General features: G+C 38.2%; 1 protein-coding gene across 1 annotated transcript in view; it reads left to right on the top strand.

Annotated features, from left to right (window-relative positions):
• Positions 1–27,306, top strand: part of LOC132111516 (EH domain-binding protein 1-like) — a 126,187-nt gene that overhangs the window by 85,341 nt on the left and 13,540 nt on the right. Inside the window, exons 18-22 of the mRNA XM_059518889.1 lie at positions 1,464–1,640; positions 4,478–4,629; positions 8,267–8,405; positions 8,787–8,887; positions 10,946–11,072. Of these exons, the coding sequence (XP_059374872.1) occupies positions 1,464–1,640; positions 4,478–4,629; positions 8,267–8,405; positions 8,787–8,887; positions 10,946–11,072 (696 nt within the window). The remainder of the gene's footprint in view (positions 1–1,463; positions 1,641–4,477; positions 4,630–8,266; positions 8,406–8,786; positions 8,888–10,945; positions 11,073–27,306) is intronic.

Here is a 27,306-nt window from a genome sequence, read left to right on the forward strand (position 1 = left end):
CTAATTGTAGAACTCATTAAAAATCAGGTTGGAGGGAACTGCTATAGGCTTGATGCACAAGGCCTATTGTGCAGAACGCATAATCCCACCAACACACACATACACATACTTACACACACAAACACTCGCCTCTATTTCTGAGAGAACTCGAGCCGAGTAGAGCAAAATATTTGCCTGCAAAACTTTCACCAACTCCAGTTGCATGTATTCTGTTAATTTGCTTAGCACTGCCCTGTGTGTGTATGTGTGTCCATATCATGGAGAGTAAATAAAAAAAAGCATCAAGGAGAATGAAAAAGAAACGTACTCTTTCTTTTGCTCTTTTTTTCTGGTTGTTGCGGTATTTTTCTAGGGACATTATGTGGCATTTTCCTATTGGCCTAAGTATTTAAAATAAAATTGAAATGTAATTTTCAAATTGCAAAGGTTATGATTTAATTACATAAGTATGTGCAGTGAGTGTTTCAGAGTGAAGCTGTTTTCAGAGTGAAAATACACAACCAGCTTTTATAACGTGCTAATAGACCTTAATCAGGTTGAACGGCAAATTTAATTTGAACACAGATGAAGACGAGACTGTAAAGGGATAGGCAACATGCACTTTTATGGATTTTATTTTTCAACTGAAAGAAAATAAATATAAAAATTGATTAACATTGTAATTTTACACTCAATCTGTACAATAAAAATTACTTTGTTTTCCTTAAAAACTTTTTGATTTTACAGTGAAATATTACAATAGTAATGATAATACAATTATTTTTATAAATTATACTATGGTAATATTAATAATCATACTATTATTATTATTATTATTAGTTTATAGTCATATTTATATGTAATCACAAAACAGCTGCCCTTGCATTTTAAGTAGCACAATGTTTTTAAAATTGATCAGAAATGAGAAAATCAGTCATTAGAATTTCCTCCTGAATCGTGCAGCCCATTTCCTCCTTGTTTTGTCTCTTATTTAATTTCTCACTGCCACGTGTGTACAGCTCTGCTCTGGTTACCATATAACTGAGTGAGATCGATGTGTTTGGATTGAGTGTGTATTGTCAAGGGCTCTGTGGGATTCAGATCTGTGGATGCGGAAGAGGAACTCTGGAGGAGATTTTGCCGTCAAGGCCAAATCTGCCATGCAACACACACACACACACACACACACACACACCACACATACATACACAAAGCTCAGCTTTCTGCCAGACACTCTCAGCCATCTGCCTGATTTCTCTCAGCTCAAACACACACATACCCCAATGTGACGGCAGCAAACTTTTTGTTAAGGAAGTACTACCTGAACATCTAAATGGGTCTAAACAAATGCTTTTCTGACTCTCTAGTAACGTGCAAAGTTTCCTTTCTCGCTTGAATACCGAAATAATGCTCAATGCTTCACTAACATCCTCTGTCTCTTTCCTCTCCTCTTTTTTTGGGCATCCCTGTTTGTTTGCTCGCAGACAGGATGGATGGGATAAGTGTGGAGGGTGAGGATGAGGAGAGCAGGAGTGATATTGAGGCGGCATCGGCGTCTCACGCTGATGATGTCACTCATACTAACCTTGAGGAGGAACTGTCTTCTTCATGTCTAATGGAAGATGATTTTACTAACTCTGCCAGTGACCTAGCCTCTCTGGGTAACCCAACACTGCATGACCTCAGCGTGTGTGTTTGTGTGTGTGTGAATGTGTGTGCACCGCAACATTCAATGCCCAGGTTTGTGCATTAGTTTGCAGTGATTTATCTGTGTATAACTACTTCTGTCTGTTTTATATTTTTTCTTAACCTTTGACCTTTTATCGTACCATGACAACCCTTAATTTAGTAGGGCTGCATGATTAATCAAAATGAAACCAAAACCACAATTCAGTTTAGTGTGATTATCAAATACATGCGCTCCATGTTTCACAGTGAAACAGTGCACTGTGTTCTTCTACACATGAGATGCTCAAGATCCAGTGTTTTTAAGCAGCTCCGCTCACAGAAAATGATGCTCCATGCAAACTCATCTCTGCATTGGTTTGCTTATAACGTGTTGGGAAGATATCCACCAGACATCTTCCTATACTTGTAATAAGGAATTAGGGCTGCACGATAAATCGCATGCAATATTTCATCACCTGGGCGCTTTCACATGGAGGAGCATTAACTACACAGAGCCGTTGTTCACTGACAAGTGACAAAACCATGATCATATTTTGCGCATGTTTTGCACAGGTTGTCAGTGAACAACGGCTCGGTGTAATTAATGCTGCTGCATGTGAAAGCGCGCAGGTGATGGAGATTTACCACTGATTACAGAACCAGCTTTACTGACAAGATGCGTATTAAACATTGCATGTGATTTATCGTGCAGCCCTGTAAGGAATGATTATAAACCAAAGTGTTTAGGAAGTCTTTAGAAATATTTCTGTTGTAATTTTACAGTGAAATAATGGAATTGCAATGAAATCACAGTAGTAATATTTATTGTTTTGTTTAATATTTTAATAATTATAATATTAATGTCCTATTAATATATTCACAAAGGTTTGGCCAAATTGCGCATCCTTATGAACAAGTACATCAGATGTGTTTTTTTTGTTTTGTTTTTTTTTTACTATAATTTTGTTTTTATTTATTGTGCCCAATGGCATAACTTTCTATTTTAACCACCTTTTAGAATTCATTTATCTTTTAATTCAATATAACATTAAGAAAAAAAAATAAGCTTGTCTTTTTCTTAAGAAAGTTTTATGCCTGTTAATAACATTTTATTTCTGTTTTTGAGAAATTCTTTTTTTTATGTTTTGTGCCTTTGTGTTTAATTAAAGAGTATTTGAACATATTGTCAAGACAAGCACAATTATATCTTCTGAAGAGATGTGAAGTAAATAATTAGTTTTTTGTCTTGCTGAGAAAGTAATATGAGATATATCTTGAGGAAACCTGAATTATTCTTTCTCTTTTGTTTACTTGTGTGCAGTATCTGCGTTGTTTGTTTCATTGTTTGGTTTGTGTTTTTGTCTGTTATTGTGAAAAGAAGGTCTGTGCATTTTCACAGACAAAATCCTTTTCTCTAACTTAATGAAATGAAAATGTGTCATAATGAAGAATAGTTTTTTAGCATATTTCAGCTCTTAAAGAGTCATACTTTTCTCCTTGGCACAGTGGACTTTTGTTAATGTGTCTTAACAACAAAAATGGACTGCAGGGGAGAAAACTTAACTGATCTAAACACAAAAGATCATTATAGACATCCATCATGGTGCACACTTTAATTAGTTGAGGATGTGGTTCTTGTGTTTGGGCAAACTTTTGGTCAATACACACACCTGCACCTTTATCCAGGTTGTGCTGAGACCTGATAAATGAATCCTCTGGTGGTTTTTTTTTTTAGGGAGAGAAAGGGATGCTGGGAGACGAGAACAGGACCCACATGAAAAGCTTCCTCACCTCACTTTCATCTCTAGCCCAGATGAGAGAAAGAGAGTGAGAGAGAGGGCAAGGCTAAACCTGCTAGTCAAAGGTTATTAGAGAAAGACTTAAAAAAGACATAAAAGAAAAAAGACACCAACACATTTGAAAGACAAGTTTGCTTTTGGAGGGAGAAAATTAGAAGTCATTGTTCATTTAAAGAGAAAGATGATATTTTTTTTAAGTATGCAGTTGAAACTGTGAGGAAGCTTGTATGGAAATACACAGGACTGTATAATTTCTGAGAGGATTAATTCACAAACAGTACAGTACAAATTTCATTGTGGTGAATAGAGAGGCTCACAAATGCCATGCATTTTTATTTTTATTTTTTTGTCTTGTTTTTTATCTTAAAGCAAATTGTAGTGTTTCCTCTTTTCATTTCTTTTTTTTTTTCAAGAGAAAAATGTACAAATAATAATAATAATAGAAATACATTTAGTAATAAAAAAAAAATATTACAAAATAATGAAAAAAATTAAAATGAAATAAAAACATTTATTATGAATAAATGAATATTGATTGAAAATTATATACACTACTTTTCAAAAGTTTGGGGTCAGTAAGATTTTTTTTTTTAAAGAGGAGTAAAAATATGTATAACTTTACAACAACATTTACTTTATCAAATAAATGCAGGCTTGGTAAGCATAGGGGACTTTTGAACAGTGGTATATATTATGTATTATATACTTCTATAGAGAGCAGCCAATAGAAAAACAGAAAAATCAAGGGAGCATTGGAAACAACAAACTCATTAAAGTTGAACTCACCTTTCTCTCTTTCTTTTAATTCACATGAGGTGTATGTGAGTGTCAAGGGAGACATTCCAGGTGTGTTGTGCTCTCAGCATCTTGCTATCTCTCCAGTGTGTGTGTATATGTAAGTGTGTATGAGGTTGAGAGGGCCGGTTTGCTTAAGGGCAAACATTGTCATGTCCTCTGCTTATCTGCGTGTTAGAGACGAGTGGTCTGCTGCATATAAGGCTTCCTCTCTTCCTTTCTCTCTCTTTATCTAGGTGTGATGAACAGCAGACATGTGGATCTGAAGCTCAAGAAGCTCACAGAGATTCGCCCACAGGGTGGCAGCTCTCCTTCCTCTTCATCATCTTCCTCATCGCTGACAGCATCCAGTACTTCACCCCTCAGCCCTGAATCGGGCGGCCTGCAGGTAGCCACATTTACAACCACCAGCTCTGACCAGTTGTAATCGTACCTACCATAACTCTACATTGAAGTTGGGACCCAAGCCATTTTTAAAGACCAGAATATCTTAGAGACATGTGGCTTGTCAACAACCACCCAGAACACTTTAGTGTTTTTCTTTTATTCACTGTCTCTTGTTATCATTCTTCTGAGGAACATCCTGTTTTTATATCTATTAAGCTGGAACACATGAACAAGTCAGAACGACATTATAGTCATTACCTCATGTCACACCTGACCTTTTCTGACAGAGAGCTTCGGAAGTATCGACAGCAGTGTGTGACTTACGAGGCTGACATGCATTGGATTGATTTGCTGTGTTTATTAAATACCAGCGTTGTGTGTGTAAGAACATGCATACCTGTGTACTGTTGACTGCTTGGTGTGTGTGTGTGTGTGTGATGACCTCATATCTGGCAGTTGTATTCAGAGCCCCCAGGTGGTGACTGCAGGGCATGTTCAGAGACGGTGGCCACTACCTTCCCCCACCTGTTCAGCCCTTTCTCGCTCTCTCTCTTTCTCTCTGCTGACAGAGGGGGTTTCCTGTGAGCAGATGTTAGCAGGTTCTTTGATGCACAATAACTGCAGTGATGTTTGGGTCGTGACGTTTGGGTCGACAGGTCTCATTCATACTGCAGCAGGTGTGAAATGATCGGCTGAGATTTCCCAAGGACTAGCCACAAATAGGTTAGATTCCAGAAAACGATTAAAAGAGCTGATAAAGGTGATGCTTAATTGTTGCTCAAAAAGCGATTCATTTGGGTCAGAGAAGAATAATATCTACCTAATTATATTATTGGTAATAATTACGTAATAATAGCATAATTTATACACACAATTTAATCACACACAACATACACACAATTTATTATTAACAACTGCCATGAGAAAAAAATACATTTTCTGCATTTTCCTTCATCTGCACTACTGTTCAAAAGTTGGGGTCAGTGAATTTTATTAAAGTCTTTTGAAAAGTCTGTTACATTCACAAAAGCTGCATTTATTTAAAACGGTGACATATTTTTACCATTTATATTACAATTACATTTTTCTTTTAATGTATTTTAAAGTTTAATTTATGACTGTGGTGGATACCATTTAATTTGCCCTTGTTGAAAAAGTATTTTATTTTTTATTTTATTTTTTTATCTTGCTGCCCCTAAACTTTTAAATGGTAATGAACACTAATAAAAAAAAGAACACTATTGTCAAGAGCTGGCAGTTGTATTTGACTAACAATACAACTGCAATCATAGTTACTATAAGTGAGTTGATAATTTAACCGTAATTTATAGGATGTCTTCATTATGAAATGGCTTTTAGTAATGAGGGACTTGTTCTCTCTGTGTATAAACCTGCAGGCCTGCACAACAGGCCAAAGCCCAGGGGAGGATCAGCAGGGTTATGAGCACTGCAGCTCTGAGCCCCAGTGGTTAGTGGGGTTTTAAATAGCGAGCAGTTCTCCATCTCTCTTTTCTTCTCTCACCTTCAACTCTTCTCTATTGGAACTTGTATGACTAAACAAGTTAGTGTATCAAGACAAACACATTAGGATCAAATTCTCTCTCTCTCTCAATGTCTGATGTTGTGGTACCGTTTACTCTTACAAAATCTGAATCAACTGCTCCATCCCTGGAAGATTCTTTCTTGAGGCCATAGTTGAACGGTGTGGGACAGTGTGGTCCCCCTCCCGCCCCAGCACACACATTGCAGTCCCCCAGTGCTCCCGGTTATATCTCATTAGCAATTGTCTCTATGCACTGTGAGCCTGCTGCCATGGTGGCACACGATAACCGCCTGCAATGAGCAGCAGACCGCAACATTAGTCACGCATCCCAGAAACGCACACACACCTCTGCCAAAATAATACCCACCAGCACAATAATGATTGGGACGATAACAGATTAAAAAGCACCGATCGCGATGTGGGGATAGCCCTGATATCTGCCCCAGCCAGGGGTACCGAGGGGCCGTGGGGGCAGGTGTTTCAAGGAAGGGGTTGTTAGCGAAGGTTGGAGGCCTCTGGTCCTCCGGGGAACGAGGATTCTAGCAGGGTTTGGGTTTGAATCCTGTTTGTTTTCTTTGGACTTTAACATGAGAGGAATCAGATGGGGTTAAAGGGCTTTGTTGAGCTGTCTCTAGAGATCCAGGCTGTTGAATGTGTCGTTTTAACACATAACACACTCACGCCTTTTCGTTTCGTTTTTCTGCGGTGCATGCTCTACTTAAAGGGGTGGATTTAAGATGAAATTATATTTTTTCACCCTCATATTGCCAACTTGATGTTTTATAAGTGAGTCAATTATGTATTCCTCATTTATTGTTTTGCCCCCCCCCCCCATTTCTGACTAATAGTTTCTGTTACTAATTTTTTTTCTTTAAATCGATCTATTATATGATAAGCATTTTTGTTTTTTAACTTCAAATTGATTTTGGTTTTATGTGTGGTAGGGGGGTTAAGTTTTAAGGGTAAAAATGTCATGTAGTGTGACTTTTAGTCAAACTAACAATAAGAAATATATTTTTACAGCATTTATTTACCTATTTTTTATTTTATATTTTTTATTTTTATTTATATAAATACAATTTATTTATTTGCTAATGTTTTTATTTTAAATGTTTGTTCATGTTAGTTCACAGTGCTTTAACTGTCAACGGACAACTTTTGACATTAAAAATGTTTTTTTGGTAAGTAAAATGTTGAGATTAACTAATATTAATAAATGCTGTTTAAGTGTTGTTCTTTGTTCACTGAAGAGAAGCTACAAAATAGGGCTTTTTACAGTTCATACTGTTCCTTTAAACATGTTGGATTGGTTGGATAAACAGCTATTACTTAATATTCACACATGCAGATGCTGAATGTCTCTGAGAACAGGCTAAATTTGTAGTTCTCTAGGGACACGCTAATTGCAGCTTTGTTTTCAAAAGTTATAATTTAAGAATAAACAGGCCAGAGGCGGTATGTGTGTCTGTTTGTACGCGCTTGTCTTTATTAGCTGTGCAGTTTCCGTACACACACCAGTGATCTAGCGTCTGCGCTAACAATGTTTCTCCCTCTCAGTCTCAAGCAGTGGAACGTGTTCGCTAATTGCAAACTTTATTAAACGTTTCCTATTATTATTGACGTTGGAAATGTTATTCTGAGCGCTGCCGTTTCGCTTTCCAGTCTGCTTGGCTTATTGGGCCCAGCACATAATAACACATTTCAATATCGAGGTGATTGGAAGCCGCAGTGAGAAGCTGCTAACACGTGTTCGCTTGCAAGACAATAGTGCTTTTAATTTGCATAATCTGAATACATTTTCTGGCTCAGGTTTTGTTGAAAGTAGACTTAATTGCCTTATTCCCTTTGTGCTTGTGAGTTAATGTGGCACTCGGAAATGTACCAAATGCTGCAGAACCTTTTCTCGGACGTTCTTCAGACGCGGTGCTCCATCCTCACACATTTCTTGACCGTGTGTGTCTAATTTGTTCTTTGCTTTAATGTCGACCGGCATCAGAAGCAACTTTTATTCAAATGACTCTGCTCTACTGTACTTTTAAGTTAACTTCTCTTTTACTCTTCTCCCTCATCCTAACTCTTTTTTACTTTTTTATAGAATAATGTCGATGAAATGCACGCAGAGCATCTCCGCAGGGCTTCAGACCGTCTGCGTAGTCCCGTTGTCTTCCACAAGGAGTCTGCTGTCAGGAAAACACAGCTCAAATCATTCAGCCAATACATAGAAACCAGGCCAGGTGAGGTCCTTTACTTTTATTGATGTCACTTCCTCCATTTGACCTCATTCATGTTTTTACATTGTGGAACAGTTCTGTAATCATGTGTAAAGATGGCCGAGCCTGTTGCACACAGGCTTGTTTTTCAAGTCTGCTAATTTAGCTTAATGTGAAGGTGGTACTGAAGTGTCTCAAGAATACCAACAATTTGATAACTGCTGTATAAGGTGTTTCTGTACACTTTGTGATTTGTTTAATGGAGATGTCAGATTTGTCTGATTGGTTGAAAAGTTCATTTGATAAAGAAAAAGTGTCTTCATATTCATCTATAGTCATTTTTTGATCGTGCCCAGGTGAGAATGAACTCTTATCAACTTTTAATATCGCTCTCTCTCGTTTCAGAGGTCAAAAGGCAGAGATCAGTGCCTGATGATCTAAAGCGGGCAGCCGAGGAGAGAGGAGCTCTGACAGAGACCGAAGGACGAAAGCCAACTGAAGATGAAGTACTTAATGAATATTTAAATTCTCTGTCAGAGCTGTCTGTACTGATGTTGTCTGTGACACCAGGTAGAGTTTGGACATCAAACCTGCACACAGTCATTCACATCTGTGTGTGGGTGTGTGTGTATAAAAATAATAATTAAAATAGCTAATAGTTTAGAATGATATAATTATCTTTTCTTGTCCCATCTTCATTCATTCTCTCCATGCAGGCTGATCTAATGACATTTTCATAATTGCAGTACCATATATAGGGCCAGAGCACAGGGGTACATACCTTGGGAAGAGTGAGGTATGTAGAGAGATAGAAAGAGAGAGGGAAGGTCAGAAGAGACCAGCTTTGCCCTTCTCTGTCTAGGGGTTAATGGGTGTTGAACTTGCCCATTACCCAGCTCAAGCTGAATTACCCAGCGAATTATGTTTGCATTAATATAATATATATGGAAATTTCAACACCTAATTATGGCAGAGAGGCGAGAGCAGAGAGGAGGGGGCTGATCATGTGTAAAATTGATTTGTGGGAGAAGTATTTGATAGAGCAGCGAGGAAGAGGAAGGTGGAGTTTGATGGACAGCAGGAGGACTCAGGCAGAAAAAGTGCTGTTTGAAAGGGAAAAAAAAGTATTCCATATTTTCCTAGTTCCTATTATGAAATACGGTGCATCAGCACTAAAAATATATATATATTTTGCAGCAATGTGAATTTAAATTAGCACTCTTTTCCCTCTCCCCCTCTATCTCTGAATAGTAGGAAAGAGGATAGGACAGAGGAGGGCGATAAACGAGTGGAATAAAGAGGGGGTGGGAGTGCTTGTCACTATCACACACTTAGAAACAAGCGTGCAGATTAATTACTCTATTTCTCCCTAATCACTGTCTCATCCCTCACTCCAGTGTTTCCCATGAGCCAGAGGGTACTGCTGCCACCAGGGCCATATGTGAGCGGGAAAAGGAGTGTGTTTTCAAATGTGCACATGAGTGAATCTGAGCACGAGTTGATCTCTTAGGTCCCTGCTGATAGGGCCTTAGGCACTGACCCACCTCTCCCACATATTTCAATTTTGCCTCTCTGTGTGTCAGTCTCCAGACTGCTGTAATACTCGATTCTCTCTGAGGTCATTTAGCTTGTTTATATTGGTGTGTAAACGCACCCTGCGCCCCGAGGCTTTATGTGTGAAGTCAGACCTTAGCATTTAAAGCTTCAGTCCGTAACTGTGGTAAAGAATTATGAATGCCTGGAATTATAAAAGACAATAAATATGAAAATGACAGAAAATAAATCATCAAGAATATACATTAGTTCTCAGTTGTTTCTTATTTTATTTTACATTTTATTCACATGTATGAAAATGTTTAATCTGATAAATTCACGCATGTAGCCAAACCTAAACATTTGAAGCTGTAAACCATAATTCGATATTACAATGCCAGGAATTAAGCAATTAATAAATTAAATAAATAGATTGTCAAACATAGTAGCATTTTATTTGTATGTGTTAAATTTTAGGCATGTAGTCAAACGTCAGCATTTGAATTTACCATCCGTAACTGCAAAACAGATATTATTACGCCAGAAATTAAGGCAGAATAATGAAAATAAATAAATCTTTAAAAATACTCAACAAATATGATACAGTAGCTCTGAGTATTTCTTGTTTTATAATTTTTAAATATTATTTTTACCAGAATTATATTGTATATTAATATAACACATTTATTATATATTTTTTAAATTATTATATTTATTATTTTCAAATAATAAATCTTTTTTATTATTATTATTGTTATTATTATTATTTCATTATCACCTCATCTCAGTAATTAGTCTTTGGGAATGTTTTTTAATAATTTTTACCACTTTTAAAATTGACAGCAATACATCATTTCCATAGAGACCAGGGGAAAAAAAGAGCTTTCATTTGCTTAATTAATTAAAACAATATTCACAAGTCCATTATGACCACTGTTCCCCTGGTATTAAAAAGCTGTATAAACCCTGGATGTAATGCTTCATTTCTAACGTCTCATCATTCCCCCTTCCTCTCGTTTGTACTTTCCCAGCAGAAAGCGTTCAAAGACACGAGTCAGTACGTTGTGGGAGAACTGGCGGCGCTGGAGAGCGAGCAGAGGCAGATCGACACACGGGCCTCGCGCGTGGAGAAGCGTCTGCGCTATCTCATGGACACAGGTACGCCGCCCAATTACACTGTAAACAGTTTTGGCAAATTGAGCGTTCACAAACTCTTATGGAGTTTGGGAAGTGTGAATCTTTGAAGCCGGGATGTTGGGGCGGCAGCGGGGATATGAAAAGGGGCGGTGAGGATGCAGGGAGGCTCTCTGGGCCGCCGTGATAAGAGAGCCTTCATGGGAGCTGATAACTAGTGCTGATAGCGTCCGCCAGCCAGCCACTATTGAACAGCACCATGCAGCCATGCGCAACAGAACCCCATATCTGGCCTTCAATGATATGCTGTAGAAGAGAGAGAGAGAGAGAAGGAGGGAGAGAGGGGGATACGGCAGAGGGGTAAAGGGTGAAGAGGGGAGGAAGAGAAAAGTGGAGGGCTGCTGTTTGGGGGCTGGACCGAAAAGAAAATGTTGAAATAATGTAAGACACATAATAATAGATACATGCTCTCCTCCTCCCTCTCTCTCTCTCTCTTTCTCTCTCTCTCTCCCTCTATCGCTCTCTCTTCTCCTCACATACAGTATACACATATGAAAGATTGTGGGGTGATCTTTCAGGTGTGTATAGCAGGGAAGAAGGGCTGCTGAGCCTTTGTTAAACACAGAGCTCCGTTCTGAGACTCCAGCGCCTCAATAACCAAAATTTAAGAAAAGCTTCCTTCCATCCAGATGCTGATACAAAACAATCGTTTCTCATAAGGGCAGCGTCGGGACGCCGGGGTTGAAAAAAGGTGGGGAAAGTAAACGGTTGAATTTTTATGCTTCTCCATCACATTGAGGACGATATCGTGACTATCACAGTTTTGTGTTTGCCCAACCTTCCATTCATCGCTCTCTCTCTTCACACTCACTTGGACCCTGTTGAAGTCAAAGCTGCTGTGTCCGTTTGAAGGGGTTTTTTCTCACTCTGAATGATAAATGGCTTGAATGCCCTAGAAGGTGGAGAACCAAACCAGGCATTTCTGCAAGATTTTCACACTCACACACGGAAATAAGAGGCACAGTTACACACCAGACCCCATGTACGAGTCTCACCTTAATGTGCTTACCTGTCTGAGCTAGTGCACGCATTTCAGCACTGCAAACAGGTGAATTCACGACTCTGTCAACATAGTCTGCAACAGCTAAATATACACAAAACAAACAATGTCATATATGCTCAGAATACACATATTGAATATAATCATGCTAAACTGTGTTGCACTAAATTAGTTGAAGTATTATAAATAAGTATTATATATAGTAATTTCCCAAGGATTTTTTTTTTCTGCATTTTTCTCTTTTGATTAACTTTTTTTCAGCATGTAATTCTTTTTTATGTCACTAGAAATTATTCAGATAAATATAATGATATATTCATATGTGACCCTGGACCACAAAACCAAATTATACATCATGAATAAATAAGTTTTCCATTGATGTATGGTTTATTAGGATCAGAAAATATTTGGCCGAGATGTAACTATTTGAAAATTTGGAATCTGAGGGTGCAAAAAAATCTACATACTGAGAAAATCACCTTTAAAGTCCAAATGAAGTTCTTAGTAATGCACATTACTAATCAAAAATTTAGTTGTATTGATACAATTTACTAAATATCTTTATGGAACATGATCTTTACTTAATAGCAGTTTGGGGGTTCGGTGCCTTGCTCAAGGGCACCTCAGTCATGGTATTGAGGGTAGAGAGAGCGCTGTACATTCACTCCCCCCACCAACAATTCCTGCCGGCCCAAGACTCAAACTCGCAACCTTTAGATTGCAAATCCGAATCTCTAACCATTAGGCCATTACTTCCCAAGTCTCAAGTCATAAGTAAAAGTTAAATGAACATTTATGAAAATCTGTATGTATGCACACACATAAATTTAGATTTATATACATATAAAAACTGTATTAACTCATATACTCATGATCCCTTATACCTCCCTCCCCCTCTCATTATACGCTCTGCCTTAGTCTGCTGTTTTTATGTGTTTGTTTCCCAGATGAATTCACAGTAATTGGGCTGGTTAATTTATTTACTGTGTGCAGTTCACAGCACATTAAAGAATGAAGATAATTGAACACGAATTGTCAAGTGTCTTCTGATATCAGGCGTATTACAGAAGGGAATGCGTATAAAAGTCTATTTCCATGCAGCCATTGTTTATGGTAATTAAGTACACAGATGTATTCCTTGGTTGCCTTCCAAGCTTATGGCGACTGCCATTGTTGTCTTCTATTAATATGTAATCAGTAAATAGTTTAATTTTCTAATCTGCAGTTGGAGAATTCACTTTCTAACAGCTCTTAATTATGGCAGAGCCCTAATGATGCGGCTGCTGATGGGCTAGGAGGCCGTAAACGGAACGCAGAGGCCTGCGGTGGCTCCTGCCTAATGAACTTGTTATTCCCACACCAGAGAGAGCAATGCCCTTCACACACACATACACTTGCCAGCAGCTCAACCATTACCTCAGTTAGCCACATCCACAGAATTATGTCTAAATATGTTATTGTCACCCATTTTCTAAACATATCAATTTTGAACATTTCATGAAATCAAAAGCGAGAGGAGAGCTATTCGCACGATCGCCATTCTTTCTGAGCACAATACCATCCCGAATTCAATTTTTTCTGCATGCAGCTTTGAAATGTGTGTAAATGTTATCTGCACGGCTTTTGATATTCAGCAACCCTCTGAATGCATCTCCCTGACATCTGCTCAGCATGCATTTATGCACACATATGATTTTCAAATTGCTTTATATCCTGCAACAATGGACGCAATTATGAAAATAATGGCATTTAAAGGCGCTCTAAAACCCACACACCTACAGAGTTCTCGATAAGAGATTTTAAAAAAAAAAGCACAGAGGAAAAGAATGAGTTTTAGGTGAGATTAACGTGTTTAAAAATTGCACTTGAGTCTGATAAGATTGACACAGGTTTTATTGCATGCTAATCTGTTCTCTTTATCTCCACCGCGGTCACAGACATTCATACAAGACGGATATCATCAGCTTAATGCAGTTTACAGAAGAGTGCCGGAAAAACAGACGTACGGCAGTGTCAGAAGAGGCCCGTTATACTTGTTTTATTCTCGAGGACGTGGTCGTACTCTTCTGGGCTTCTTAACATATGTGCATCTTTTTATATTTTAGTGTCAAAACGTCTTTTTTTCGCATTTCCTCCCTCAGTTTTTCCACATTAATTTTCCGTGCCCATTTTTAAGGCAGTGCTGGCCATGCAGAAATAATTGCTTGAGTGTCTGCGTTTATAGATCTCAGCTCCTCCAAGACTGAAATGGAATTGCTTGTGTGGCTAAGGCAACATGCTTGTAACCAGCCCCTTAGTTTGACTAAAGATTTAAGCTTGGCTACGTGAGTCGCATTGGGAAATGGTCTCCGAGCCCAGACAACAGCTAACAGCTAACACAGCTTTAAGTATATTATCAAGCAAGTTCTTTCAGAAACGTATTGCTAAAGAAGCTTAACATTAATTATTGTAACTTTGGGAAGATTACATCCACACTATGCTTGTAAGCGGTGGCATAGTCCTCTTGACCTCCTATGCAAGAGCTTAAAGACACTAGAATGGCATTTCAGCTGCATTAATAGGATAACCAGTATAATCTTTCCACAGTAAGAGAAGAAAAAGTGTTTAGAGCATAATACTTGCTCTGATTCTGGGGACGAGACGGGTTTTGTGATGTCTCTCGCAATCGGCACGCATCGAGTTCTATCGGCGTAATCGCAAACTCTTTTTTTTCTCCCTCTCTGCTGTTCTCTTTCTTCTGTTGTCTCTCTTTCAATTCTCTTTTTTTTCCCCTCTTCTCCCTCTGTCCTATTCTTTCTCCTCCATGGGATTTGCATGCTAGTTCGGTAGCTTGTCCACTCTAATTTTAAAGACCAAAGACCTCATTTAGCCTTCCTGCTAAGCGTGCGCCATGAGTAGTGGAAAAGTAAGCCTGGAGACAAACGCAGGAATTTGGCTCATAAGGATGGCTTTTATCGGCTAGACCAAAGGCCGGCGCTGGATCAGGAGGTGACCGCCTATTCATGTTTAGTGCTGGACTATGTGCTCAACTTCAAGAGCTGGTTAACATCAGAATGGTCAATTTTCAGCTGCTGGCTTTTGCGGCCTTTGTTCTTCCCGCTGGTTTTAATTCTCAAAGGACCGTTACGCACGCACAGTAGATCGCCTTTGTGAAGTCATGTATTCTCACTACCTAATATTAACAGGTTAGATCTTTAGCTTCAATTAATGCATGTTGTGAGACATTGGCACTACTCTTGTATTAAACAAAATGAGTGTTATTTCTCCTTGAGGAAGAAAAAAGCATTAGTCCAGTTTGTTGCAGTGGTCGCTGTAAGCAAGAAGGTAAATGCCTCACATTAGACCTTTTTCATTTCTGAGGCCGTTTGAGTTTTCGAGAGGCAAAAACAATTAAATTAGTTAAGTTGAAATGACTTTGCATCCGAACCCCCAACCAGCAAGCCCACCCTCCGAAAGCTTTTCCCAGATGTGAAGAGGGGTTTTTTTTTTGGTCTGGTGTCAGGCTTTCAAACATTCTTTAACAGTTGGATGAAAGGGGATTTTAGGGAAGATTAGAGAAGGGGATCCTCCAGGCATTGTCTGAGAATCTTAAGATAAAACGCACTGGGTGGATAGTGTCTGTGGAGGGGGGTGTCGGGGGGAAGGGTTTGTTGGTTGCAGGAGATACGGCCTGCATTGAGAGACATGTAATTTAGATTTTTATAACAACACAGAAATTATGGCGAGTCGCCTTTGTAGTGCTCCCTCTCCGTCCCTGTTTGTTTTCCTTTTCCCTCTATTCTTTCATCCCCACCCCCCATGTGTTTTGCAGTGGCCTTGCTGTCCTCTAAATTGTTGGTGTGAAGTTAAGTTAAACGCTGCTACATGTGGCATTGCAGGCAGGCAGTGATATGCCTGATTAACATTTTCAAAAGGGGCACAATGATGGCGCTTATTATAATCTCCCCTTATTGAAGCATCTTGAGGCCTTTTCATCTCTCCCCCTTCTTTGACTGCCATTCCAGTAAGACCCAGCCAAAAGCAGCTAGTGCGGTGCCACTGCGGCTCCATATGCGCGGAAAAACAGTGTCGCTCTCTGTCAGCCAAGACCTCAATGATCTGCTGGGCTTTTTTTGTTGTGTTTTTGTGGCACTGTTGTGCGTGACTGTCTTTTTATATTTTGATGGGATTTTTGTCTTTAATGTAGAGGACAGTAGAGAGGAGACGGGACTGGATTTGATTTGAACTTGCATCCCAACAGCGCAACACCCCACTTTTTCACAAGCATATGCATTATTTTTAGATGAAAATTACTTTGAAACGCATATTTAGGTTTGGGAACAAACTGACAGATTTAATGGTTAAAATATTTCTTCAAGTTGCACTTTTGAAAATCATTCGATATGTGTAGTTGTTAAACTTGTTTTGAATTCAATTCAATTAGATTTTTCCTAGAAGTTGTCTACAAGAAAAAGACTTAGCAAAACCGTTTGGATGCGATGGACTGTTTGCATAATTGATCATTATTTGGTTTACAAATTGTCTCCTGACAACATAATTGAATTTCAGTCATGCACTGAATTAACCCTTTGGAGTCTAAGGGTATTTTTGGGGCCTGGAGAAGTTTTGTCATGCTCTGACATTTGTGTTTTTTTCAGTTTCGTATAAATATCTAAATGGGTAAAGTCTAATATCACTTTAATCAGCACAAACTGGGCTATAATAATATGTGATTCGTGTTTTTTAGAAAAAAAAAGTTATGCGTGGTTAGTGGAAAAACTAAAAATTTTAAATCACTTGAATAAGGCAATAAAACACATACAGAACATTGGTTCCCGGGACCTAAATGATGTGAAAATCATCTTGTTTACTCACTCACAGAAAACAATATATAGATTAAAATTTTCTAAGACACTTTTTGTTGGTAAAAGTCATATGAGAGTAGGCGTCAACTATCATGAATATCATTGTGATTTACACCTGAGAAGACAAAGGCCCACATAATGAGCTGCATAATGAGCCATTCAGTCATCTGTGCCACTGAGAAGAAGGAGTTACAAGAAAGAATCTGAGGACAAAATAAATCTATATATTTTTATGTTTGTAGTTTATTTAGAATATATTTAATTATCCAACAACATAATTTATTCACTTGGGAGTGCAGTTAAATTTATTAGGAAAAATCAAAGCTGACTTTCAAACTGAATTCTTTGCATCATTACTTTACAAATCCTTTTAACAATTTTATTTTCTACAAAAAATGTTTTATTATTATCATTATCATTATTATTATTATTAATGTTGATAATATTTGTTTCAGGTTTTTTAGGGGGAATAAATTGAAAGAACAGCATTGTTTGTTACATTTGTTACAGTTATTTTTATTTGTTACATTTATATTATTTACATCAAGCTTTTGAATGGTATAGTATTGTATATTGTTATTGAAAATTCATAATATTTCACTTGATTATAAATTTAGTCAGGAATTATAGTTTGGAAAAAGTCTATGGAAAAAGTCTAACTAGTAAAACTAGTAAAAAAAACTAGTACAAGTATATAAATAAATAAAAAGAAACTCACTCATGTTTATGATCTCTGCTAAATAAAGTGCTTCATTCTTTTTCTCTGAGGAAATCCAAATCTCAAATCCTCTTTTCACATCACATCTTTTTGGAGTGAATTATGTCTTATTCCTCTCACCGCGAAGCAAATAGTAAAATAAAAAAACTTGAAGAACAGTTTCACTACGTTGTCTTCTGTTGTGTGGGCGTATTCAAACCACGCGCTTCAGTGAAACAGAATCTGAATAGAGCATTCAGCACGGGGGCGTGGTCACATTAGAAGATAATGAAGGGAGACGTGAAAAACGGACATCACGTTGTTTTCATACGGATTACTTTATCACAGAATTTTTGTTTTCGACAGCACTTGTTTAGTTTAAAAGTAGACATGTCAGGCTTTCTATAGATATATCTCTCATGTCTCTTCGTTAATTTACAAGTTCATTTTAATGATGCGTTTTTAAATGAAAATCAGTAGAGACAAAGGCTGCAGACAGCACACCTTGTTTGTTATCTTTATTTTATAAGTGCACAAAGTTTTGTTGTTATTATGTCTGTATATAAAAAAGTAGACCCTTTACAGATTCAATTGATGTATTGCTCTTATCTGTACGATCAAAACTGAAAGTGTAATTTAAGTTCTTTTCGGGGTTATCAGGAGAAAATGACTCATAACGCGTATACGCATTAATCGACTCCAAAGGTTTAATAGACCTTTTCATATGGAAACTGATTGACACACTTTACAATTAAGTGTAATGACGCTGGGTTGGCCTGTTATTAAGGGCATTCACGTGCTAACAGCCCTGCCATGCTAGCTCAGTTGTTGTTCATTTCCCTTTGTATGGGCCTCTCTAGGCTACACATTCCTGTAACGTACTACCTAAACCTTATCAGCACACTGCCTCTCTCCCCAGCCCACCTTTAGCAAGCTAAAACACGCTAACGACACCCAAAACAGCTAATTTGAGCTAATGGAAATGACCATTTAAATGCTATTGTTCTGCTGTTAGCCACACTGAAAGATAGCGAGGGAAGCGACTTTTACAGTCACTGTAGGGAGGAGACTCATTATCAGTTTGTCCTTAAGCAAACCTGAAGAGAGAAAGAGTGGGGAAAAATAAGAGGGTTAGGGGGGGGAGAAAAGAAAACGCCAGAATCCACAATGCAGATGTGTGGAGGGTGGCTAATGGTGTTGATACATCCATTACTCTCCTCAGTTTAATTCATTAAGCAAATTGGGCGGGACCCATATTGGCCTTGTTGAAATACGTGCAATATGACACTGCTCAAATTTGTTCTAACACATGGCCCAGGGAGACGAGCCAACCGCTCTAATAGAGGAGGAGGGGCAAATTATGCAAAGGCACGCTGCAGGAGGGAAATGACTACAACACAGAGGGAGTAGCACCTCCGAACTAAACTAGCCCATTTTCCTTCATTCCAAGCCTTGCCACAATCCTCCTCTCTTGTACCTTCTGGCCTTAAATGAATAACTCACCCAAAAATGAAAATTCCTTCATGTTGTTCCAGACCTTTATGACTTTATTCTGTGGAACATGTCCCAGTGTTTTTCCCCATACAGTGAAAGTATCATTGTATGCACAAAACTGGTTGAGAAATTCTTCAAACTATTTATGATACACTGTAATATTATGGTAACACAATCCAGTTTTTCTGTCAAATAATCCTTATGGTGACTTTTTAATGCTTTTGACAGTCATCTGAAAGCTTGTAAATCTCAGGGGCCAGCAGATGTTTCACCCTCCGCAAGCATTTGCTCATATGTTTACACAGAAAACGGATTAAGCAAATAAAAGCAAATCATATATTAGTAAGAAAAACATTCTGCAGGTGTTGACGGGACCTTGCTGCTTGTGCTAATTTGTCATCTCTACAGGTAGCCATTTCAGCATCTCAGGATTTAGTGTGAATCTAAATGGAATGTTGCTCAAGCTCTGATAGCCCCCCAGAATTTCACACCTGTAGTATGTAAACAGAGAGGTAGAGCCGGTCCTAAGTAGATGAGATAACAGAGATACTCTTAAATGGCCACAGCCTGTCTTTAACACACTCATGTCTTACAAAAACTCTTGTATTTCAAATAGATGTAGCCAGAACTGCCACCTTATGTTAATACTAGTTTAAATATCTACTATATCTCATATTTTATGGTAGTTAGTTATTGTAACTGCAAACGATTGACACCTGCTGGCTTTCAGATGTCTGTTAAAAGCATCTGTATCAAGTTTCCATTAGCATTATTTTTTAGACATGTTTGTACTACATAATATTATGATAAACCATATAAATAAACACTAATTACATTTAAATTCTGAAAAGACCATTCAAAGGGATAATTCACCCTGTCATGAAAATTCTTCTGTGGAATACAAAAAGATATTTTAGAAGAACTATTTTTGTCTATACAATGAAAGTCAATATCCAAAACAACATCGTATAGACAACAACATTTGTTTACGATATCTTTTTGTGTTCGACAGAAGAAAGTCGTACACATTTGGGACAACATAAATGGTAAATTTAATGGTGATAATGTTCATTTTTGGGTGAAATATCCCTTTAAATCATGTCATCTACATGTCTTTTTGCAAAGCATATAATGCCTAGAAATCATAATTTTTGTGAGAAAATATACAAGAAATTGTCAATTTGCGTCAATTTTAGTTGTTTAATTGGATGCAGTTGACTTAACGCCATTAGTTTTGGTTTGAGAGCAAGAGATGGGGGCAGGAATCCAAGTAGCCCTTTTCCATTTGGATGTGTGGAGATTTTGAGAAGCTTCATGCAATCACATATACATATGTATGTGCTCAGTGCTCCCTCCTGGAAGGCACCTTTTTACATGTACATGTCTACTGGGGTCCCCCCACCCCTGCAAACAGGCCTCCCCTCTGTCAGCTAATCAGTACCTCAGCTACATGCATTGTGACACTATGCCAATCTATTTACATTGGAATAGGGGAATCATGGGATCCTAAACTCAGGCATCGAAGTTGAAGAAAGAGAATACCCAAGGCCAACAAATAAATGAAAGTTTGCTCAAATCCGTGAGATAATGGGGTCTGTGTTCAGTCTTACCACAGTGGAGAGATAAACACAGGGATTACTTGGGGGTTTTGCATCAGTTGCTTTCTGCTGGGTGGCCTTACTTGTCAAAAAGGGGGAAAAGGGGAAAAGAGAGAGAGAGGGAGAAAGAGAATAGAAAAAAAAAAGTTTAACGCAAGGACATTCACATGGCACATTGAGAAAAGAAGTGCCGCTAATTCCATCAAAGTGAGAGAAATCAGCCATTAATTTATGCTGCTTTCTCCCTCCCCCTGTAGCTATTGTTGCTTTGGTTGTTGATCATTTCGGTAACATCTGGTCCTGGGCTCTTTTTGGAGGCCAGCTAGTGTCAACCAGACGACCCCCAACAACATGGTCAAAAAAACACTGCTGTCGTCCTGTTGGTAGGAACAGAAAATGCAGGGGGAGTGTGTGTGAATATGTTGGGCATAAATGATTCAAATAATGAACCAATCACAATTAAGCAGTTATAGTAGGTGAAAATTAAAAAAAAAAAATTAAATTTTATCCAAAGTAACTTCTAATTTATATATTTCATCAGCATTCCCTGAAAACTGAACATGCGATATTGGAGTTGCTAGCACCATGCTTTACTTTAAGCTACAGTCAAGAACTTGTATTGAATTGAAAACTGGGGTATTTAGTAGAAACCATTTTCTCTTTATAACTTAAGTGTTATGAGTGTGCAGGAGTGGACGAATCCTGTTCATATATATTTGAAAAGATGGAGAGATTCGGCATTTTAATCAAGGGCTTTGTGGAGGAGCAGATTATGACTTCCATGGTGACTCTTTCCAGCTTTGAGGAAATGAGCTGTTGACATTCTTCAGGGTCATCATCCAAGATAGCAGGCCAACCAGCAGGATTTACCAGATAAACCCATCCAACTAGACCTTTATCCATTTCACTATGACTGGGGAAGGCAGGGGTGAGATGGAGACGGGTTAGCACTGATGTTTTCCTCTTTCCATCAAAGCATGAGGCATTAAGTCAGCCGGTGTGGATGCTGCAATCATGACCATTCCCATGGGCTAAAATGTGTAGGATAATTCACTAATATACAGTCTTTTCAAATTGCATGCTTGTAAATTATAGCTAGAGTCTAACATTTTCTACATAATTATTGCAGGTTTATATTAATGTATGATTTTCAGAGAACATTGTTGGTCTGTAGGGTTTTTTTTCAGACTGTATGAGTAGATTGAACTGACAAGAGTGGATTCAGTAAGAATATGATGGTGACTTTGAAGAAGAATCATTTACACTTTCTCTGCCATCTCGCCAAAAACATCGTCTTTGCACATGAAGCCCACGTCTGACGATGTCTGAGTCCTCTCCACCTTGGTCAAAATATTTTTTTCCCCATAATTCCCTTGAGTAACCTGGGGCTAGTGTTGCTCCCCGCTGTGAGGTAGACCCGGAGGAAAGACAAAAGCACAATGAAACCGGGAGCTTACCACCAACCGCTCTCACTGGAGCTCTGGAGTAGGGCCCACTATACACCGCTGCCTCTCCAGTTCTGTCCCAATGCTAATGAGCCGGCTCTGATCTTTCCTCTGCTTCCCGTGTTTTCAACATCTTCAAGGACCACATGGCGCTAGCAAAATAAAGACAACCAAATGAGAATTTTTTACGCTTTTTGTGTCAGCGACTCGGTGCCTTTCAGCCAGCTCACTCGTTTAATATTCCCCCTGAGAAAGAAAGGACAGAGGAAAGAAGAAAAGAAAAAAGGTAAAATGTGCAACAAGGAGTTGGAGGTTCTGGAGAAAAAGGGGGAGGTGTCACTAGCATTTCTCTTCTGAGTTATCACAGAGAATCGAACAATATCCAAATATCAAAACAGAAATGACTTCCGTGTTCTCATTTCTCATATTTCTGTTAAAACAAGACACCCAAAATGAAACGTTTTTTGAAAAATGTCAGCAACGATTTTTTGAGCTTCATGATATCACTGACAGGCTCCCGAGCAAGAGGGGATAGATAAAGGATGAAAGAGGGTCCGGGTCTGACGGAGTCTCCTGCCGGCTGTTCACACACTCCTTTTTCATAGCTGTGTTCTCTATACAGAGGTAGAGGGCAGTACCTCGCATTAGCGCTGGAGACCACTAGTTAATAGGATGATGTCTTTTAGCTTTTGTTATGAGATTATTAACTGGGATAGGTTTCTGCTCTCATCCGAGCATGTGCTCTGAGGGCCTGTTAAGCCCAAGTGGTAAAATACGGCGTACCCACATTGTGCCATGCTTGTATGGTAAAAGTCTTTTAATGAAATACCTTTTCGGAGGGCTTCACCAGGTGATCTTTTTTTACCGCTCTCGTCTGCCACTCACCCAGCTTTAATTACCTGAAGTACTCCTCTTTTTCCAAAGGCTCTTGATTCTGCCCCTGTGTTCAGCGCTCCCAAAAGCAGGCTTAAAGTGGGTGATAGAGTGAAATGATAGTATTTTTCAAAATAAGAAAGAAAGGAGGAAAGGACCTCTGGCTTCATTGTTTCACCCATTTTTTTATGGTTCACACTTGCATTTTAGGGTTAACTTGGTGGGTGAATCTTTTAAAATTCTATTTTATTATATCATTCTACTAATTTTTTTTCTTACAAATTAATTTGCTATGTGTGTGTGTAGTTATTATTATTTATTGATTTTTAATTGTATTGTTACCCTTACTTGATGAGAAATGTTGATTACATTTAAATTACTGGCACTTTAAAGGGTTAGTTCACCAAAAAACTATGAAAACTATGTCATTAATAACTCACCCTCATGTTGTTCCAAACCCATGAGACCTCTGTTCATCTTCGGGACACAGTTTAAGATATTGTAGATTTAGTCCGAGAGCTCTCAGTCCCTCCAATGAAACTGTGTGTACTGTCTACTGTCCACTGTCCATGTCCAGAAAGGTAAGAAAAACATCATCAAAGTAGTCCATGTGACAACAGAGGGTCAGTTCGAATTTTTTGAAGCATCAAAAATAAATTTTGGTCCAAAAATAGCAAAAATTACAACTTGCATTGTCTTCTCTTCCGTGTCTGTTGTGAGAGAGTTCAAAACAAAACAGTTTGTGATATCCGGTTCCGAAAGGAATCATTCGATGTTACCGGATCTTTTTGAACCAGTTCACCAAATCGAACTGAATCGTTTGAAACGGTTCACATCTCTAATACGCATTAATCCACAAATGACTTAAGCTGTTAACTTTTTTAACGTGGCTGACACTCCCTCTGAGTTAAAACAAACCAATATCCCAGAGTAATTCATGTACTCAAACAGTACACTGACTGAACTGCTGTGAAGAGAGAACTGAAGATGAACACCGAGCTGAGCCAGATAACGAACGAACGATTGACTCATTCTCGAAAAAATCAAAAATATCTTAAACTGTGTTCCGAAGATGGTTTAGAAGGTTTTACGGGTTTGGAACGACATGAGGGTGAGTTATTAATGACATAATTTTAATTTTTCGGTGAACTAACCCTTTAAGTGTCTATCCCTTAGTATTTATATTTACATTGCAATTTTTGGGATATTTTTTGGATAAAAGCATCAAATGCATTGTTAACTCAAACCGTATCAGTTGAACTGTTTTGTCCATCAATTGTCTTTTCATCTGTTTTCCACCCTTCTGTCATTTTGCATCATTGTTTGTTGCAAGTGATGTTGTGAGTTGAAAAAAAATCAAACCGTATCAGTTGAACTGTTTTGTCCATCAAGTGTCTTTTCATCTGTTTTCCACCCTTCTGTCATTTTGCATCATTGTTTTCTTGCAAGTGATGTTGTGAAGAGGACTGTAATTGTTGTTTTGTAATGTAAACTGCCTGTCTTGGCTGTTAACGCTCATCGTGAAGCTGTGATAGTGGACAGGCGGCCCAAGGATTAAGGAGCAAAAACGGCCAACACTAGCTGATAGGCTGTCAGTCTGTGATAATGTTTATTGATTAAAAAAGAAGGGGGGAATACGAACACAGTTTAATAGAGTAGGGGGCTGCGGACAGAGATGGACATATTTGTGATTCCGGTTCTCAACTCAGACAACCAGGCTAAAATATATATAGTCCCCCCTACTGTTACTCACCATGTCAAAAGATTGCTTTAAAAGTAGTAAAACCATATTCGTCTTAGAATTGGCTTAATATTGCTTAAAAAGGGAAAAATTAAAAGGAGAAAAAAATCTTGTTATCTGCCATTTGTTTGTTTTGCCCCTGCCAAACTCCACATAAAGTGAGAGGTGTCTGCCATTAGCTGGGGGACTGCAGTGTTTGCAGAGGAGCTGTTTGTGTTAACAGCGCTGAGGGGCGGTGAGATACGAGTATTAAGGTACAGCCTATCTTCTGTCAGCCCCTCACTGAACGTTCAAACAATTACATGAAGGGATGTATGATAATGGTGTATGTATAGCCAAGACTTTTCTGTCATTAAGGGCTCCGTTTATGAATCCCTCCTCATAAGCCGCAAAGCAAGCAACTGAAGGTCAATAATACCGATGGCAATTGAAAACCTAGAGACGGGACACAAGGAATTCAGTTGTAATGCACTTTGGCTGCTCGTGTAAATATGTTAGTTTGTGATCATAAGTGATGATGTTTCCATGATTTAGAAGTTTTTTTTATTCGGTTTTAGATATTGTGATAATAATTTGAAGTGATTTAATTTTATTTTAATGTCAAATTAATTAACCTTTGCTTCGCTAGATTTATACATTTTATAAATTCTACATTTTATAATTTATATTATAAATTATAACTTTAAGCTTTTAGAGATTAGATTTTTGCTTTTTCAGTGTCTTGGTCACCTAAAGGGGCCGATCTCCAGATAAAAAGCAAACAGGGGAAAGGTTAGTGGTTAACTAGGTTGGCTTAAACAAGAGAAAATGTGTTCGGTCCATTTTGAAACTAGTGATGGCCGTCTTGAAGCACAATGGCTGGAGCTTTATCCTGAGATTAGGTATTGTGGTTAAGGCTAAACTACCTTCCATCAGAGCGGCGCAAGGCAAGCGCAGCCCTTTCAGCCCACGCTAACAAGACTTCTCCACATTACAGACCCACTCAAAGTAATTAAATCAATCCTTTTGTATTCACCACTCTCTCCTTCAGTGACGAGTGAAGATCTGATTATTGCCTTCATGCATATTCAAAAAGACTCCCTGACTGGGCCTTAATGAGCTTCCTCTGAGTCGCACAAAACCGTGTTCACCCTTTTCCTTATTTTATTTTTTTACTTATTTTTGTATGTCTCTCCCTCTCTTTTTCATGCATTTTAACTCGTGACAACAAAAAAAGAGGGAAACGGCAGTCAGACTCACAGAATGAACGAGTGAGGAGAGTCAACCCTCTTAAAAATAAATAGTAAATGTTCAAAAAGTGACTGAGTGGTAGAGGAGTGGAGATCTTCCCCTTCAAACTCCGATAGACAAATTGGATTAGTGGGTATTGGATTAAACAGAAAACGGGTGGATAAGAAATGAGAAGAGCTTGCTGTGATCACAGGGTTTAATACATTTCTTTTTCTTTCCTTTATGGCCTCCTCTCTCCACCCCCATCCTGGTTTTTTTTGTTTCTTTTTCTTCAGTAAAGACACCCAGCTCTTAGCAGGACTCAAGATTAATTTGTAATTGTTCTGGTTTCTTAATGCTTTAGAAAGATTTTTATCTAAATCAAATGAAGGGGGAATTTTGTAATTAAACAAAATGCCAAGCAAAACAATCCCCCTGTTGCGGAGGTTTACTTCAGAGTTGTTTAGTTTTTATCATTCTGTAAATATCTAAATAAGGTTTTTATTTAAAAAAAAAACACTAGAACTTTCAATCTACATAATTAATTTTCTATTCACAGCGTTTGCCTAATTACAGGCCTTGAAAATGAAAATCTTATATATGCATTCTGGAAACTTTTAGAAAAGGTTTTGTACATAAATGTTTCCCCAATATCACCAAGTTGTGGTTTTTAGAACAGTTGCTAAAGCATTTTTTTGGAATCATGTCAGTCATGTCTGGAGCTATATGGGATGTATTTGAAATTTAACAGGTGTGTGTGTGTGTGTGTGTGTGTGTATATATATATATATATATATAGCTGATGTAACCTAAAAATATTCACATGAAACTTCACATTTGGGTGACTTACGCTTTTTGTCTATGTGTGCGTGCTGTAGCAGTAAATAATCAGTAAAGCTTAACAGGAAAGAGGGGAAGATTGTGAAATGTGTGAGGATTTCATTAATGCTATCTGTTTTAAATGCAGCATTGGCTGAGATGACTATCTTAATCTGATTCAGCTACTGAGGTCAGATCACCCTGCCATGGACACAGACCCCCGGGGCCTACCAGATGAGCCTGGCCCCTCGTGCTCGTGTATGTGTGGACTGCAGGGTGTACGACAGTCTCTCTTGAGTTTTGTACTACCTTTCTTCATTCCAAAGTGAATGCTATTGGGAATGATCAGCTAGGCTAGAGAAGCAGGTTCTGTTTAGATTTTATTTAGTGCTCGGGAGAACATAAATCATGTGAAAATAATTGTAAAAAAACGTTCATGAAATGTTTGAAATAATTTATTAGAATCGTTTATATAATT

The sequence above is a fragment of the Carassius carassius genome, chromosome 31 (genome assembly GCF_963082965.1).
Source record: "Carassius carassius chromosome 31, fCarCar2.1, whole genome shotgun sequence".
Classification (NCBI taxonomy): Eukaryota; Metazoa; Chordata; class Actinopteri; order Cypriniformes; family Cyprinidae; genus Carassius; species Carassius carassius.